General features: G+C 39.7%; 2 protein-coding genes across 2 annotated transcripts in view; both read left to right on the forward strand.

The window, feature by feature from the left end:
• Window positions 1-2,620, forward strand: part of LOC125289241 (heavy metal-binding protein HIP-like) — a 2,702-nt gene extending 82 nt beyond the window's left edge. The window contains exons 1-4 of the mRNA XM_048235989.1: window positions 1-435; window positions 1,276-1,371; window positions 1,942-2,070; window positions 2,216-2,620. The exon at window positions 1-435 is cut by the window's left edge and continues 82 nt beyond it. Coding sequence (XP_048091946.1) covers window positions 150-435; window positions 1,276-1,371; window positions 1,942-2,070; window positions 2,216-2,502 — 798 coding nt within the window. The 5' untranslated portion in view covers window positions 1-149 and the 3' untranslated portion in view covers window positions 2,503-2,620. The remainder of the gene's footprint in view (window positions 436-1,275; window positions 1,372-1,941; window positions 2,071-2,215) is intronic.
• Window positions 2,621-13,814: 11,194 nt separating this feature from the next.
• Window positions 13,815-15,000, forward strand: part of arhgef40 (Rho guanine nucleotide exchange factor (GEF) 40) — a 39,265-nt gene continuing 38,079 nt past the window's right edge. The window contains 1 exon segment of the mRNA XM_048235915.1: window positions 13,815-14,038. Within this exon segment, the coding sequence (XP_048091872.1) occupies window positions 14,036-14,038 (3 nt within the window). The 5' untranslated portion in view covers window positions 13,815-14,035.

The raw sequence follows: 15,000 nt of genomic DNA on the forward strand, positions 1-15,000 counted from the left end.
CAATGTTTATCTGTTGGGTCAGCTGTCTGCTTTAAAAGTGTGATAAAGGGGAAGTGACCAACAAATCACTAACACTTAATGATTTACTAAGGGTTTATATTAGTGGACAGACTGAACAAAGAGAATCATGTGTGCCTTTGAGCCTGAACATGAAGGGGCCTCTATGTCTGCTGTTGGTGCTTCTCACCTGGGTGTCTGAACCTGCTGGAGCAGCAGCACTGGATACAAACATTCCCTCTGATGCTGGAGTCTGGACAGAGCATGGTAACGAGATTCAGAACTACAGTGCCCAGACCGTACCACTGGTCTGTCAGCTCAGCACCTGTGAGTTCCTGCTGAGCGAGTTGGGGGCTCTGCAGGAGAAGATGGAGGCCATGGAGGCAATGTTGCAAGCCCACAAGACTGAGATTGAAGAACTGACGGAAGGACACAGAGGTGAGATGGGAGACCTTCTGTCAATATATACTTGCTTAGCCACTATTTAAAGTGCATTTATCCCAAATTAAAGGTAACTAATTGGACATTTTTAGTAGATGATTTAATTACCAATTGTTATTTTTTCCATGTCCTTTTTGTCATTTTGTTGTCGTTGTTGTCTGTTGTGTGTGTTGATGGTTTAGTTACTGTATTCATTCTTTTTCTGTCTTTCTTTTGTTTGTTTGTTTTTATATCTGTTGTCTTGTATGTCGATTTCTTGTTTGTTATACGTAGTGTGTGGACCCCAGGAAAAGTATCTATTCTTTTCCTGCTTTTATATCTGTTGTCTTGTATGTTGGTTTTGTTGTTTGTTATATGTTAATAATAATAATAATAATAATAATAATAATAATAATAATAATAATACGTTTTATTTATATAGCGCCTTTCTCAGACTCAAGGTCACTTTACAAAGCCAACACAAACAAAGCAAGACAACACAAAAACAAACAGATACAGTATGTTGTGTGTGGACCCCAGGAAGAGTAGCTGATGTTTTCTGCATCAGCTAAAGGGGATCCATATAAAACCCTAAATCCATGTGATGATGACAAATGAATGAGGATATAAATGAAACATTAAAATGTGGAAAGATTGATGGTTCAGCAAGATTTCCCTGTTTCTTCTCACTGTTCCCTCTAGCCAAAGTGGCATCTCTTACAACATAAATTGCATGTTTCTGAAAATTGAATAGCTGAAAATGTATCACACACACACACACACACACACACACACACACACACACACACACACACACACACACACACATTGTCAAACATGCTCATGGCTTGTCTTTAGTTCAAGGACTAGAAATCCAAGCTCTGAGGCACCGGTCAAACTTCACTGAGGCTGAGCTGAGAGAACACAGCCGACTGCTGGAGGAACTGAGCAGAGGTACGGTTCATCACACATGTAATTTGTTCATACAATCACAGCACAATTCTACTGTAAGGTCTGAAACTAATTGAAATCGCTTTACCTTTCAGGCTACAATGTTCTCTATGTTATAACATATATAATTGTTTATTGTGGCTGCCATAGCCTTTATATTTAGTAAGTCAACTAAACACATACAGTAACCATAATGTCCTCATCATGCCTCACATTCACCCATTCACTCACACTCTTATACACCACTGGTGGAGGCTGCCATGCAAGGCACCAACTTGCACATTAGGAACACTTTGGGTTTAAGTGTCTTTGCTAAAGGACACTTCAGCAGGGTCAGGAGAAGCACTAACCAGTATTGGTTGTCCAACGACTCCTCTACCTCTGTCTAGAACTCTTGGCATGCTTGGTATTGCATTATGTAATGTTTATACCGTGGATAGGAGTATGACCCCTTTTGTCGGTTGTTGAAAATGTATGAAAAGGGGAATACCTGCATTGTATTATAATGTAGTGTTGTGAAACTATGCCATGTCAACTGATGGTGATCACACCATGATTTATTTTTTAACCCAGCCAAGCCCAAGGTGGCTTTTGCGGCAGCATTGGGAGACCGAGGAAATGTGGGTCCAGCAAGTAATGAACACACCATACCCTTTAAAAAGATCTTAACAAATGTTGGCAGTGCTTATAACCCTTCAACAGGTAAAGACAATATTCTCCTTTCCAAGCTTCAGAACTGAAATTCTCTAGTTTACAGCTGTAAGCAGCCAGTATTAAGTTGATAAAATACTTCTGTGTGGATGACCTCACCTTCAAACTTCACATCTGTCCTTCTGTTCTTTAACAGGTGTATTTATCGTGCCGGTCAGGGGTGTCTACTATCTCAGCTTCTCATCTTACAGACCTGGGAGCACTGGAAGGAGGGCTTGCGTGAGCCTCTTCAGAAATGATCAGCGTTTACTGACGGCCTGTGATAGAGATTCAAAGGATTCTACAGACAGTGCTGGTAACGGAGCTACTCTGCTCCTGGAGAAGGGCGACCACGTCTATATCACACTCCATAGCGGCGCCGTAGTCTACGATGATTATCATAACCGGAGTTGCTTTAGGGGATTCCTCCTTTTTCAGATGTGAGAAGCATGAAGATATATTGTGCCAGTGAAAATTGCCCGAGACACATGGATTTTCACAATCTGTTGGCTGTGCCAAATTAATTAGTCTTAATTGCATGTCTTGCATTTCAGATATGTGATGGCACACCACCAGTTTATGCGAGCACATACAGAATGAAAACGAGCGCAGATTCTGGAATCGAGAGCATAAATACAGAAACTGAAGGGTGAAAAATAATCTTGTGGTGAATAAAACTGTTATCACATGTGTAATAATTATGATTGAGAGCACAGAAATGACGTTCGCATCGGGCCGGTTACTGGCTCTCGATTTGAAACTTTCTTTGTATTTTTCCCAACCTGAAACATGTGATGGATTAAGGCTCGATCAGATGTGAGAAGCATGAAGATATATTGTGCCAGTGAAAATTGCCCGAGACACATGGATTTTCACAATCTGTTGGCTGTGCCAAATTAATTAGTCTTAATTGCATGTCTTGCATTTCAGATATGTGATGGCACACCACTAGTTATGCGAGCACATACAGAATGAAAACGAGCGCAGATTCTGGAATCGAGAGCATAAATACAGAAACTGAAGGGTGAAAAATAATCTTGTGGTGAATAAAACTGTTATCACATGTGTAATAATTATGATTGAGAGCACAGAAATGACGTTCGCATCGGGCCGGTTACTGGCTCTCGATTTGAAACTTTCTTTGTATTTTTCCCAACCTGAAACATGTGATGGATTAAGGCTCGATCAGATGATCGACACCCATCAATAGATATGGCGAGAGTTCAAGTGCACCAGGTACTTCTGCTTCACAAGAACAGGTGCTAGTGCTATTGATGTTACGTTGAATTATATATTATTAAATAAATTATAATTTGCAGTCACATTAGAAGTTTCAGTTCGCAGTTTAATCGACACACAGGGTGATTGTCTGATCGAGCCTTAATCCATGACGTGTTTCAGGTTGGAAAGGTGAAGGGAGGGCAAATTGTTATGGCACAATCTGATAGTATTGCTTTTCTTACTCTCTTCACTAGATAACTGATTTTGATCAAATGGAAAGACAGCAAATCCCCAACATTTACACAATGGATAAAAGATGCCCTTTATTTTCTCAAACCTGAAAGAATTATATACTATTTGAAAGGATCAGCAAATAAGTACAATCAAATATGGGGACCTTTCTTAGATTGTGTTAGGGAACAAATCACATTGTCTGACTCCGAGTAGAGTGAGCAGAGACATGCTTTATATTTTAGGTATTTTTCATTTGTGGATATGTATGGAAGTTCCGTAATGTATGATGCAGCAGTGTTAACCATACTGCAGTGATGGTTCTGTAGACAGTGGTCACTCACTCCCTTCCCTTCCCCTTTCTGTGTGAGTTTTGTATATTTGTCATTTTTATTATAATTATCTTTTTTTCCCTTTTTTATCATATCAGTGTTTGTTAGTGGTGGCAATATGTTCAATGTAAGAATGTCTCCTTGAAATGAACAACCTGTCATGTCCATGTTGAACTGAAATAATAATGATAATAAACAAAATAAAGACAAAAATATATTGAATCTTAATTGAAATAATTATTGGTACCTCATCATTAGCTTTTGTAAAATAATTGTTGTTGAATTAGTGGGTCCTCATCATTAGCTTTTGTAAAAGAATTGTTGTACAAACAAGGAACAAGAAACAGGGAACAAGGAAATTGCCAAGTGCATGTACACATAGTTTACTAAAAAGAAAGGTTTTGGACAACTCACTCCTTGACTGGCAAGATTATTTTAGTAAACTCTGTGTACACCAACAATGTTCTCAATGCTCAAGTTCATGTGTAGAAACACTGATGATAGTTCAATCAAAGTTTCATGTTGTGTCAAGCCTTCTTAGTGTTTTTAAAATAGCGATTTTGTCGCCATCACGTATCAAAATAGCAGTGCCCGTACGATTCCCATTCAAAAGGCCATTTGACCCAAAAACGACAACACAGGCAGGCTTAAAAGTGGCGCTTCGGACGTAATTATGCTTTTAAACAAAAGTTTGACTCGGGTACATTCACAAAAACATCCTAGAATGCATTTTGGCAAGAGTTACACTTTACGTCAGTCTTTGTGCCAGATTGTGCCACTTTGTTCACTGTGCTGGTCCAGCACATTGTAAGTGAACTCTGATCCTGTGTTTTTGACCTTTGCCTGTACATTGACCTGCCTTGTTGGATCCAGAGATTACTCTGCTTTGAACTGTTTTACCTCTTGAATTCTGGCCTTTGAATTTATAAGACTGTCTACTGTTTTGGATTTGTTGCCGGTGTTGTCTGCAAGCAGATCCTTTTTCAACAGAAAGCCTAAAAAGTTGTATAGGTATAACTCAATATCGACCATACTTCTAATTCAATACAGTGTGCCAATATGCATTTTTCAAATAAAAAAATAAAATGTTATTTTAAATGTGTAAGTTAGTGAATCAGACAAATTTGATTTAAAAAAGATTGTGATGACAGAAGCAGTTGTTCAGAAATGTATGTATGTGTGTGTACATACATGAATGTGTATGTGTATATGTACAGTATGTGTGTGTGTGTGTGTACTGTAAGTGATTAAACTGATGATTCTATTAATATGTAAACTGTTAATAAAAAGTTACTTGTCACGTGTATTTATTAATTCATTTTAATTTGACAGAGCAGTAGCCCCTCCTTTGGTGTTCACCTAATATAACCTTGGAGGAGATAGCATCCTCCACTCAGACTTTGAGGATGAGACCAACCCACGCATGTGCCAACCAGACATGTGTGCCATCCTGGCACAGCTCGGGGCCATTCTGAACAGACTGACCGCTGCAGAGAACCACGTGGTAAGACTGATGAACACTGGTAAGACTGATGAAGTCCATCATCATCCAGCAAAATATGCTGCGTGCATTATGGCATATTTTCGGTGGCATCACTTTTTGACTTGAAGTGGACTTTTTAAATTTACCAGGGGCAATTTGTAGCTGGATGAACACTGTACAAATTTTTGAAAAAGTTGAAGGAGCCCCCTATTTTCACAGATCAAGATTTTCAAGATGTGCTAAATAATTATTTTACCCAGTAAAATGATGACACACATTATTGGGTGTGCTTGGAGGCGGCATATGTAGAACACATACAGGGCGTGGGAGAGGAGTAAGATTGAAAACTCTCAGTTAAGCACAAAAAGGACACAATATCAGAAATTTATTTGAAAATTACTTGATTGGGTGTAACTGTGCCATTATCACCTTCTTTTTGTATTGCCTGTATTGTGACCAATTTAGTGAATGGTATACAATGCAGTCTACTTTACTCTATGTACTGTTACCTGTGTATAGGCTATGTATCATCTCTCATGATTGTTATGTTTTACACACACACACACACACACACACACACACACACACACACACACACACACACACACACACAAGCATGCACTCTATAAATGATCTTTACTCTACTTTGTAGTTCAAGGATTAGAGATCCAAGCTCTGAGGCACCGGTCAAACTTTGCTGAGGCTGAGTTGAGAGAACACAGTATACTGCTGGAGGAACTTGGCAGAGGTACGGTGCCTCTTTTTATACTTCATGCGCTCTCCAATACACTCCAGAACTTGTAATTTCTATAGGTGGACCTGAGAGAGGACATTATAACTTGTAGCTCCATGGTCAGCATTATGCTCAAACTCACACGGACATCCATTCATTCATCCAAACAATAGGAAGTGATAGGCTATGACATGCATGTTAGGAACACGTTAAAACAAACCTAACCATATCAAACCTAAATACATAAATTAAATTATTCGAGGTTTAATGCTTTAATTGCAGAAATCCACACAGTGGAGAAACCCATAAAAACCTTTGTGACCGCAAATACTCAAAGACTCTTTATTCTTAGCATGTCTGATTGAAATCACCAGTAAATGAGATGGGTCAGCTAATTATGAATACCCCAGATGACTTTGGCTAAGAGTATTGACAGTTGTACAGTGTTTGAGAACATACCAAGCTGGATACAGAATATGGGGCAGCCGTGGCCTACTGGTTAGGCCTTCGGGCTTGGAACGATCTCTGACCAGTAGGACAAATGTGGGCAGGGGAAGTGGTTGAGCACTGCTCTCCCATGCCCACATCCACGGCTGAAGTGCCCTTGAGCAAGGCACCTACTGTAACCCCTCACTGCTCCCCAAGCACTGCTGTAGCAAGGCAGCTCACTGCTCCGGGTTAGTGTGTGCTTCACCTCACTGTGTGTTCACTGTGTGCTCTGTGTGTCTATTCACTGATGGGATAAATGCAGAGACCAAATTCCTTGTATATGCAAGTATACTTGGCCTATAAAACCTGATTTATGATTTACATTATATAATTGAATGGAGAACCCTGAGCAAACATAGCTGCAATTCTATCCACTTATCTATTTGTCATATGGTCCTACAAATACAGATATGTAGTTGTTGTTGTTATTACTACTACTCAGCTTCTCAACTTTCACATCAGAGGGCACACAATGCTTGGCTGAGCCTCTTCAGAAATAACCAGTATTTAGTGACAGCCTGTGATCACGCTTCTGTGGACACTTCAGACAGTGTTGGTACATGAGCTACTCTGCTCCTGGAGAAGGGCGACCACGTCTATGTTACACTCCACCGTGACTCTGCGGTATACAATGATTTCTATAATCGGAGATCCTTTAGGGGATTCCTCCTCTTTCAGAGATAAGATGTGATGAGATGATGAGAAACACTTTCTCTCTCTCTCTCTCTCACACACACATGCACGCACGCACGCACACACGCACGCACACCCACACCCACACACACATTTATAAGCCTGCACTCTATAAATTATCTTTACCCTATATCTTTGTAGTTCAATTATTAAAATCAAAGATTGGAGATCCAAGGCACCGGTCAAACTTTGCAGAGGCTGTGCTGAGAGAACACGGCATACTGCTGGAGGAACCTGGCAGAGGTACGGTGCCTCAGTGCAACTTTTTATCCTTCATGCGCTCTCCAATAAACTCCAGAACTTGTAGTTCCTATAGCTGGACCTGAGAGGATATCTACCTGTAATTTAAGAATAAACTACCCTCTAGTTGGCTTATGACACAATTAATGGTAGTGATTGAAAAGTATATTGGCATCTGAATCTAAATGGTCAATCCAATCATAACTGATGCAACACAGACAGGAAGTTGGGTCAGTTGATGACAATGAACTCCACTATGGCTGCCCTGCAAAGAAAAGTAGCAGGTACCCAGACCGCGTGTGTGTGTGTATGAGGTATGAGAAAGTTTTATCATTGAAAATACCATGTTGGGATTATTTTCAAATTTCACTGTCCAAATATTTGCAAGTACAAACATTTTGTTTCAGCCATTGGTGTCCCTCTATGAGCACAGACAATACAGAGACATACAGATAATATACGGACAATGTACTTATTTTATGGACATATCAAGTCCAATTCAGACGGTGTATAGGCCTGGAATGTGATGTATGAGGTCTAGAGATGAAGCAAAATACACACACACACACACACAAATTCGCACACACACACACACACACATGCACACGCGCACACACACACACACACACACACACACGCACATGCACACGCACGCACACACACACACTAACATTTACTAATTTAGCAGACACGTTTATCCAAAGCGACTTACATATGTCAATAATATTCCCAGGGCCATTGTCCCTATAGCAACCAGGTCCTTAGCCACTCTGTTACCATACACACGCACACACACACTATATATAAATTATCTTTACCCTGTCCCTATGTTACCACTTCACCGCCACACACACACACACACACACACACACACACGCGCGCACACACACTACATATAAATTATCTTTACTTTGTCTTTGTAGTTCAAGGACTACAGATCCAAGTTCTGAGGCACCGGTCAAACTTCACTGAGGCTGAACTGAGAAACCACAGCATACTGCTGGAGGAACTTGGCAGAGGTATTGTTCAAGTTCAACACACACAGCCTCTGTGCAACTTTTTATCTCCAACACACCGCATATGGGGGCCTCCTGGCCCTCCATTAAAATCTACTAGCTCTCTCTCTCTGCCAGTAACTTGGCTGGCTGCCCAGCTGATTGCTCAGCTGATCTTCACTTGTTCTTACATAGACGTCTTAATTAAGCATATTTAGTCTGCCTGATCTTGCTGCTTTTTCTGTAAGCCTTTCTGCAACCCATCTCCACCCTTTCTCCTCCCCATACATCTGACTTACTGATGTTTAGTTCTGTATGATATTGGGGTACATGCAGTGTACCCTCATGTGTCTATTTTTCCATCACATTTTTATGAGCATGAAATAGGGTTCAAAATAATAATAATAGTAAAAATAATAAAAATAGATTCACTCATTACAATTAGATACAGTGTAAACAAATGGAATGGATTAGATACAGTATGATGAAATGGAATGTAATATTGAAACATGTGTTATTGTGTCGGTGACCCCAGTTGAAATCTCAGCATTATCAGCAATACCAATGAAAAGTATGCCTGGCAAATATTTTATTGTAAAAAAAAAAGGAATATATAATCAAGGAATCTTTACTGCATATGCTCACATTAGGTTTTTGAAGTTACTCTGTGTGTAAAAGTGTGTCTTTAATGTATTTAACTTTAAAACGTCTTTAATGGTGATCGACCCAAATATACTGTATACATTTATTTAACCCAGCTAAGCCCAAGGTGGCTTTTGCGACAGCATTGGGAGACAGAGGAAATGTGGGTCCCTCAGATGATGAACAGACTCCTATCCTTTCAAAACATCTTAACAAATGTTGGGAGTGCATACAACCCTTCAACAGGTAAAGACACCATTTCCCTTTCCAAGATGTGACATAGTCAAGTTTATTGCTGTAAGCAGTCAGTATTATGTAGATGAAATACTTCTGTGTGGATGACATCACCTCACCTTCAAACCTGACGTCTACCCTACATGTTCTGTTCTTTTGCAGGTGTATTTATCGTGCCGGTCAGGGGTGTCTACTATCTCAGCTTCTCAACTTTCACAGGATGGAACCCTGAAAATGCAGCTTTTGCACACGAGCCTCTTCAGGAATGATCAGCGTTTACTGTCAGCCTGTGATCACGCTTCTGCTGCTGACTCTACAGACAGTGCTGGCAATGGAGCTACTCTGCTCCTGGAGAAGGGCGACCGCGTCTATGTCACGCTCCATACCCACTCCACGGTCTACGGTGATCAACTTAACGGGAGTTGCTTTAGGGGATTCCTCCTCTTTCAGATGTGAGATAAGATGTGATGAGATGAAATTAATCAGCTAAATTAATCAGTCAACTACAATTTTGGTTACATTTATATCTGAACATCATCATCATTCATACCTGACCGGAACAGGTGTCCTTCTCCTCACCTAACTCACCATGTGGAGCCTCTCTGGAAGTTCAACTCATTGCAGCATTTTCAGTGGCAATAATAGGCTATTTGTAGGGGTGTTCAAATACCACTAACTTTTATTTAAGCTCCCCTGACAAAATAAAGTAATTTTGTACTGATCAAAATATCTTCACTTTTAAAATGAATTTGTTAGAAACAACACAAATTGTGTTATTTCCAAAACATTTGTTTTAAGAGTGTATGGCCTCTACTTTCATGTGGAAAAATTAAATAAAGACCCACTGTTTGATATTTGAAGTTGAAATCCTGAATTGTCATTTTCTTCAAAATCATGCTGTAGCTGCCTGACCCATTCAAAGGCCTTTTTACGAAGGATTTATAAGACTGAAAATGTTAGGCATACTTTGGAAAAGGTTTGAATGAAAACTAAGAGAGTTATATATCAACTCCTGATAAAGTGCTTGAATCTCACAGAAAGTGTCACTCACTACAATTCAGAATCTGTTTGAGTAAAGACATTATTGCAAAGTGTACTAGTCAACGTCTTGAGTAGACCTAGTGTCAATTCAGTGTTCTATACAAATTGACCAAGGTACTACTGTAAATTCAACAGTATGGATAATTAAAACAGGCTATAATGACAGGCTTTAAGTTATCCGATTCCAAGTACGAGGTGTTTGCAGGTTCGAGTCCAGGCGAGTGCAGGGCTTAGCCGCACGGCCCAACACAATGCAAGTTACAGGTATATAGTTGTTGTCCTATTGAACTTAGACCTAAATCCAAAAGCCATTTCCCCCACATTCAATATTTTCTCTGCAAAACAGCTATAAAGTCAGATGATGAATACCACAACAGAGTTCTAAAACACTGATAGCATGAATGCAGTCAATGTTTCTTTGATTTTGATAGTTGTGATCCTGGCCCAGTTTTTCCATTACCAATTACCAAGAACAACCAGTTGAAGAAAATTTCAAGGCTTTGGTTGACAACTGTAGCTGCTGCTGCTGCTGCTGCTGCTGCTGCTACTCTCCATATCGTTTACACTGGCCCTAGACAAGAAAGACAGAGAAACAGCAAGAGAACAGCATCACCGGCGACGAGGTGGTGCAGGTAACACCACCACAGCACCAGGCTGATGAGATCGATACACATTCATGCTATCCAGACATGTGTGTCATCATAGCAGAACTCAGTGCCATGCAGACCAGACTGGCAGCAGCAGAGACACACATGCAGGAGCTGAAGAGAGAAAACACTAGTAAGACTGCCTCTTTAAACACTAAGAGATGTTCAATGCTTTGAATGATTAAGGTTAGGTTGTGTTCATCTTGCCTCTTGTTTGTTTTCAATCTGTATTGCCTTTATATACTCACTGTATCCCCAAACAGCCTAAACACTGTCAGTGTTTAAGTCATAAGAAATGAGCAAGGCAATTGTAATGAATTCCTTACACAAAATGCTTAAATAATCAAACATATTTGTTTACAATTGCCCTTAGTGATACAGTATTAGCTGCAATTCATGGGTTTCATCAGGTCCCTTTCCACAGGTGTATAAAATCAAGCACCTTAATTATGAATGCAGACTGCATGGTGCTTGATTAATACACCTGTGGAAAGGGACCTGATGAAACCCATGAATACCAGTACAATGTTTCACATGGGTTGTGTTTGTGCTAAGCTTTAACAAATGCTGGCAAGTAGTCTGTTGTCAAGTCGGTTGGAAAAACATAAGATAACTATTTGATTTGTTTAAATGCTCTGTAGTCTAGTGAACATTAGATTGTTATTATTAATAATGTTATTATTATTATTATTATTATTATTAACAATCTAATAGTAATTCGTTGTTATTATTAACTTAAGTGTAAATATACATACATAAATATAATTAAAGTATATGTGCGCTTAATATAATTCATACTGTGGGCTGCCATATGTGTGTCAAACACTAGCCCACACACACACACACACACACATACACACATGAGTGTGCACACACACAAGCACACACACATACACAGCACGTTAAGTAAGGGATAACGGCCGCCGAAGAATTAGTAGCCACCCTACCAGACAATCAGAAAATAATATTACTTCTCTCTGGGTGATAATGACATACATCTTTGTAGTTCAAGCACTAGAGATCCAAGCTCTGAAGCGCCGGTCAAACTTCACAGAGGCTGAGCTGAGAGAACACAGCAGACCGCTGGAGGGATTTGGCAGAGGTAGCCTACTGTTCACACATTTACCAAGATGTTTAAGGGCTCTCTCCCTTTCTCATGTATTTCTGTCTTTTCCAGGGAATGTAGCATTTTCTGCCTCTGTTGGGGGTAGGGGACACACAGGTCCATATGATGTAGAAACCACTCTAAAGTACAAGAATGTCCTCGCTAACATAGGCAATGCCTATAATCCAGCCACAGGTAGGCTATAATAAATGTTAAATGTTTGCAATTACAAAATTACAAGTACATTTAATATGTGTTAACAATTTTTGCTGAGAGACATGATTAAATATAACTGAATTTACATGCAAGGATTAATTTTACTGTACATGGAAGTATAAAAGGAAGATGATCTGTGAATGCATTCATTTCTTTTGTTTCTATATATTTTATCTATTAGGGATATTTGTTGCCCCAATCAGAGGAATTTACTATTTCAACTTCTGCTATCATGCTAGCCAACAGAATGGGGCAGCAATTGCCTTATACAAGAATAGTGAATTGGTAGCCTCAGCTTCAAGTCATGATACAGACACCAATAGCCCTGTGAACGGATCTAATGGCGTTGCATTGCAGCTGGAGGAGATGGATCAGGTTCATCTACGTTCAAATTCTTGGGTTTGGGATGGACCATACCATGATACTGTGTTCACAGGATTTCTGGTCAACAATTTCTGATGTAGACAAAACTTTATTAAAAAAAAAAACCTTGATTTGTTTGTCAACAAGTGGACATTTGGACGTAATTGACACACAATGTAAAACTAAACATTTTATGGACCACTATAATTCATCAATGTAATTAGCACAGGGAAATAAAATAAACTCCATCTATTTCTAGGTTGAATTCAATAAAATGTCTCATGCATCATTGATGCAAGAGTGTTTCTTAGCCACTAGACGGCAGTATTAGAGCAACCTCAGAAAGTGAAACCCAGCACATCTCTGAAAAGTATCTGGACATTATACAGTATTTCATTGTGAACCATCATTCTAAAAATATAGTTACACTCCTTTTTTACTGGGATAATGAGGGTTCATTGAATCATGTTCATAGCTTAGGCTAGGCTACCTAAACTATTTTGCATTTTACATTCATTTGACTGTTTCAATTATTGCTAATCCTACATTATCGTTTATAGGCTAAGCCTACTATTTCTGAATTCAGAATGTGTAAGACTGAGTATACCCCCCTCCCCCTATGTCTCATCATCCAACTGTATCCAACACATACATAATATACAGGTACTTGGGAAATAACCTTCTGCATGACCTGAATTCAGTTGTGCATTGACAATACATTCATAAGAGAAATGATGTTGAATTCTAAAAGTTGGATATTTAGTAACCATTAAACATATCTGAACGTACTCAAAAGTTGGCGTTGTGTGTGTTATTCTCAAACCAGTTAGCCTACTGTGAAAGTTGTGTAACAGCATACAAATGCCATTATATTGGATACACATCAACGTTCTTATTGTTTATTCATTTATTTTACACTTGAGGAAAAAATGGAAACTTTGAGTTCAGCGGCAGTTGGGAGTCAGACTGTGGCACTCTTGTTAAGAAAGCGAAGGGAGGGGTGCACCACTGACATTAGGCGACAGGGAAAATTCTCTCTCTCTCCCTCCCTCTCTCTCTACTTGCAAAGTTTGGAAATAGCGGTCAGTGAGGCGCAGAGAGGGAGCGGACTAAAGCGAGCTCCTGTTACAATGCTGTCTTACAGACCAGGGTAAAACAAAGCTCATGTTTGCATTAATGTAAACACGTTTTTTGCCGTGAAAACACTGTTTTTCGTAAAACAGCTTCATTTGCGAAAGGTGCACAGAGAAGTCTGGAAGGTCCAGCGAAGAACAAACGATCATGTAGGCTATCCAGACGTCCGATTTGAGTCATGGTAAGTCCCCTGGTATGCCGTTGTCGGCACCAGTTTCCTGCTTTTCCACTGATACTTTGGACGCCTGTTGCGATACATGGTGGACCAGACTATTGTCTTAGGAAAACTATTCATTGCATTGAACTTAGACAGAAAATAAAAGTAGCCTATAGTTGATGCTGGACGTTCATCTTCCATTGTTGTTTCGTCAGCCGAAGAAAATGTGTTGGCATGCATATCTTCAGCTTTTTGATCATTAATCAGATTTGCACAAACCAGTTTAATGAAGGGTACTCTGCTCTTTATCCTTCTTCTTCTTTATGTCTTTTTGATGACACGTGCCTGAAAACTCTTCAAATTCACAGATTTAACCTGTAACGTTCAGGCTACTTACCTTCGCATGCTTCTCTAAAGTCAGCAAACATAACAAAGCATTTGACTGCAACAGTACCATCCATGACTGTACACGCGCGGTGTTTACTGGATCGGTGTAGCATCCATGCTTGGTTTGGCGCAGTAGCCTACGAAGGCTACAGCAGTTCTGACATAGGCTATGCTATGCTGTAGGCCTGACTACATGGGTAGTCTACAATGGTTGTCCGAACCACTTTCTCCAACACTTCCTGCGTGTGTTGACTGTCAAAACAGAACTCTGCCTGCTGTTAAAGAATGGGATTTGTGTGTGTGTGTGTGTGTGTGAGAGAGAGAGAGAGAGAGAGAGAGAGAGAGAGAGAGAGAGAATCCCTGAAGAATGTCCATTTAAGCGAAAGGTGAAAGGACATACCAACAAATTAAATGACAAGATTGAGGTGCATTAATAGAGATAAGCTAGCTTGTAAGCTTCTTTTGAAAGTGTATTAGTCAAATGACTAAATGTGATATAAATAGTGAAGATAGTTAGTGACAGAGTAAGAGGTGACAAGGGAGGACAAGAGAGAGAGAGAGAGAGTACAGAGAATACTTTCTAGACAGTGAGAGAATAA

Source organism: Alosa alosa, chromosome 24, assembly GCF_017589495.1.
Source record: "Alosa alosa isolate M-15738 ecotype Scorff River chromosome 24, AALO_Geno_1.1, whole genome shotgun sequence".
NCBI lineage: Eukaryota > Metazoa > Chordata > Actinopteri > Clupeiformes > Clupeidae > Alosa > Alosa alosa.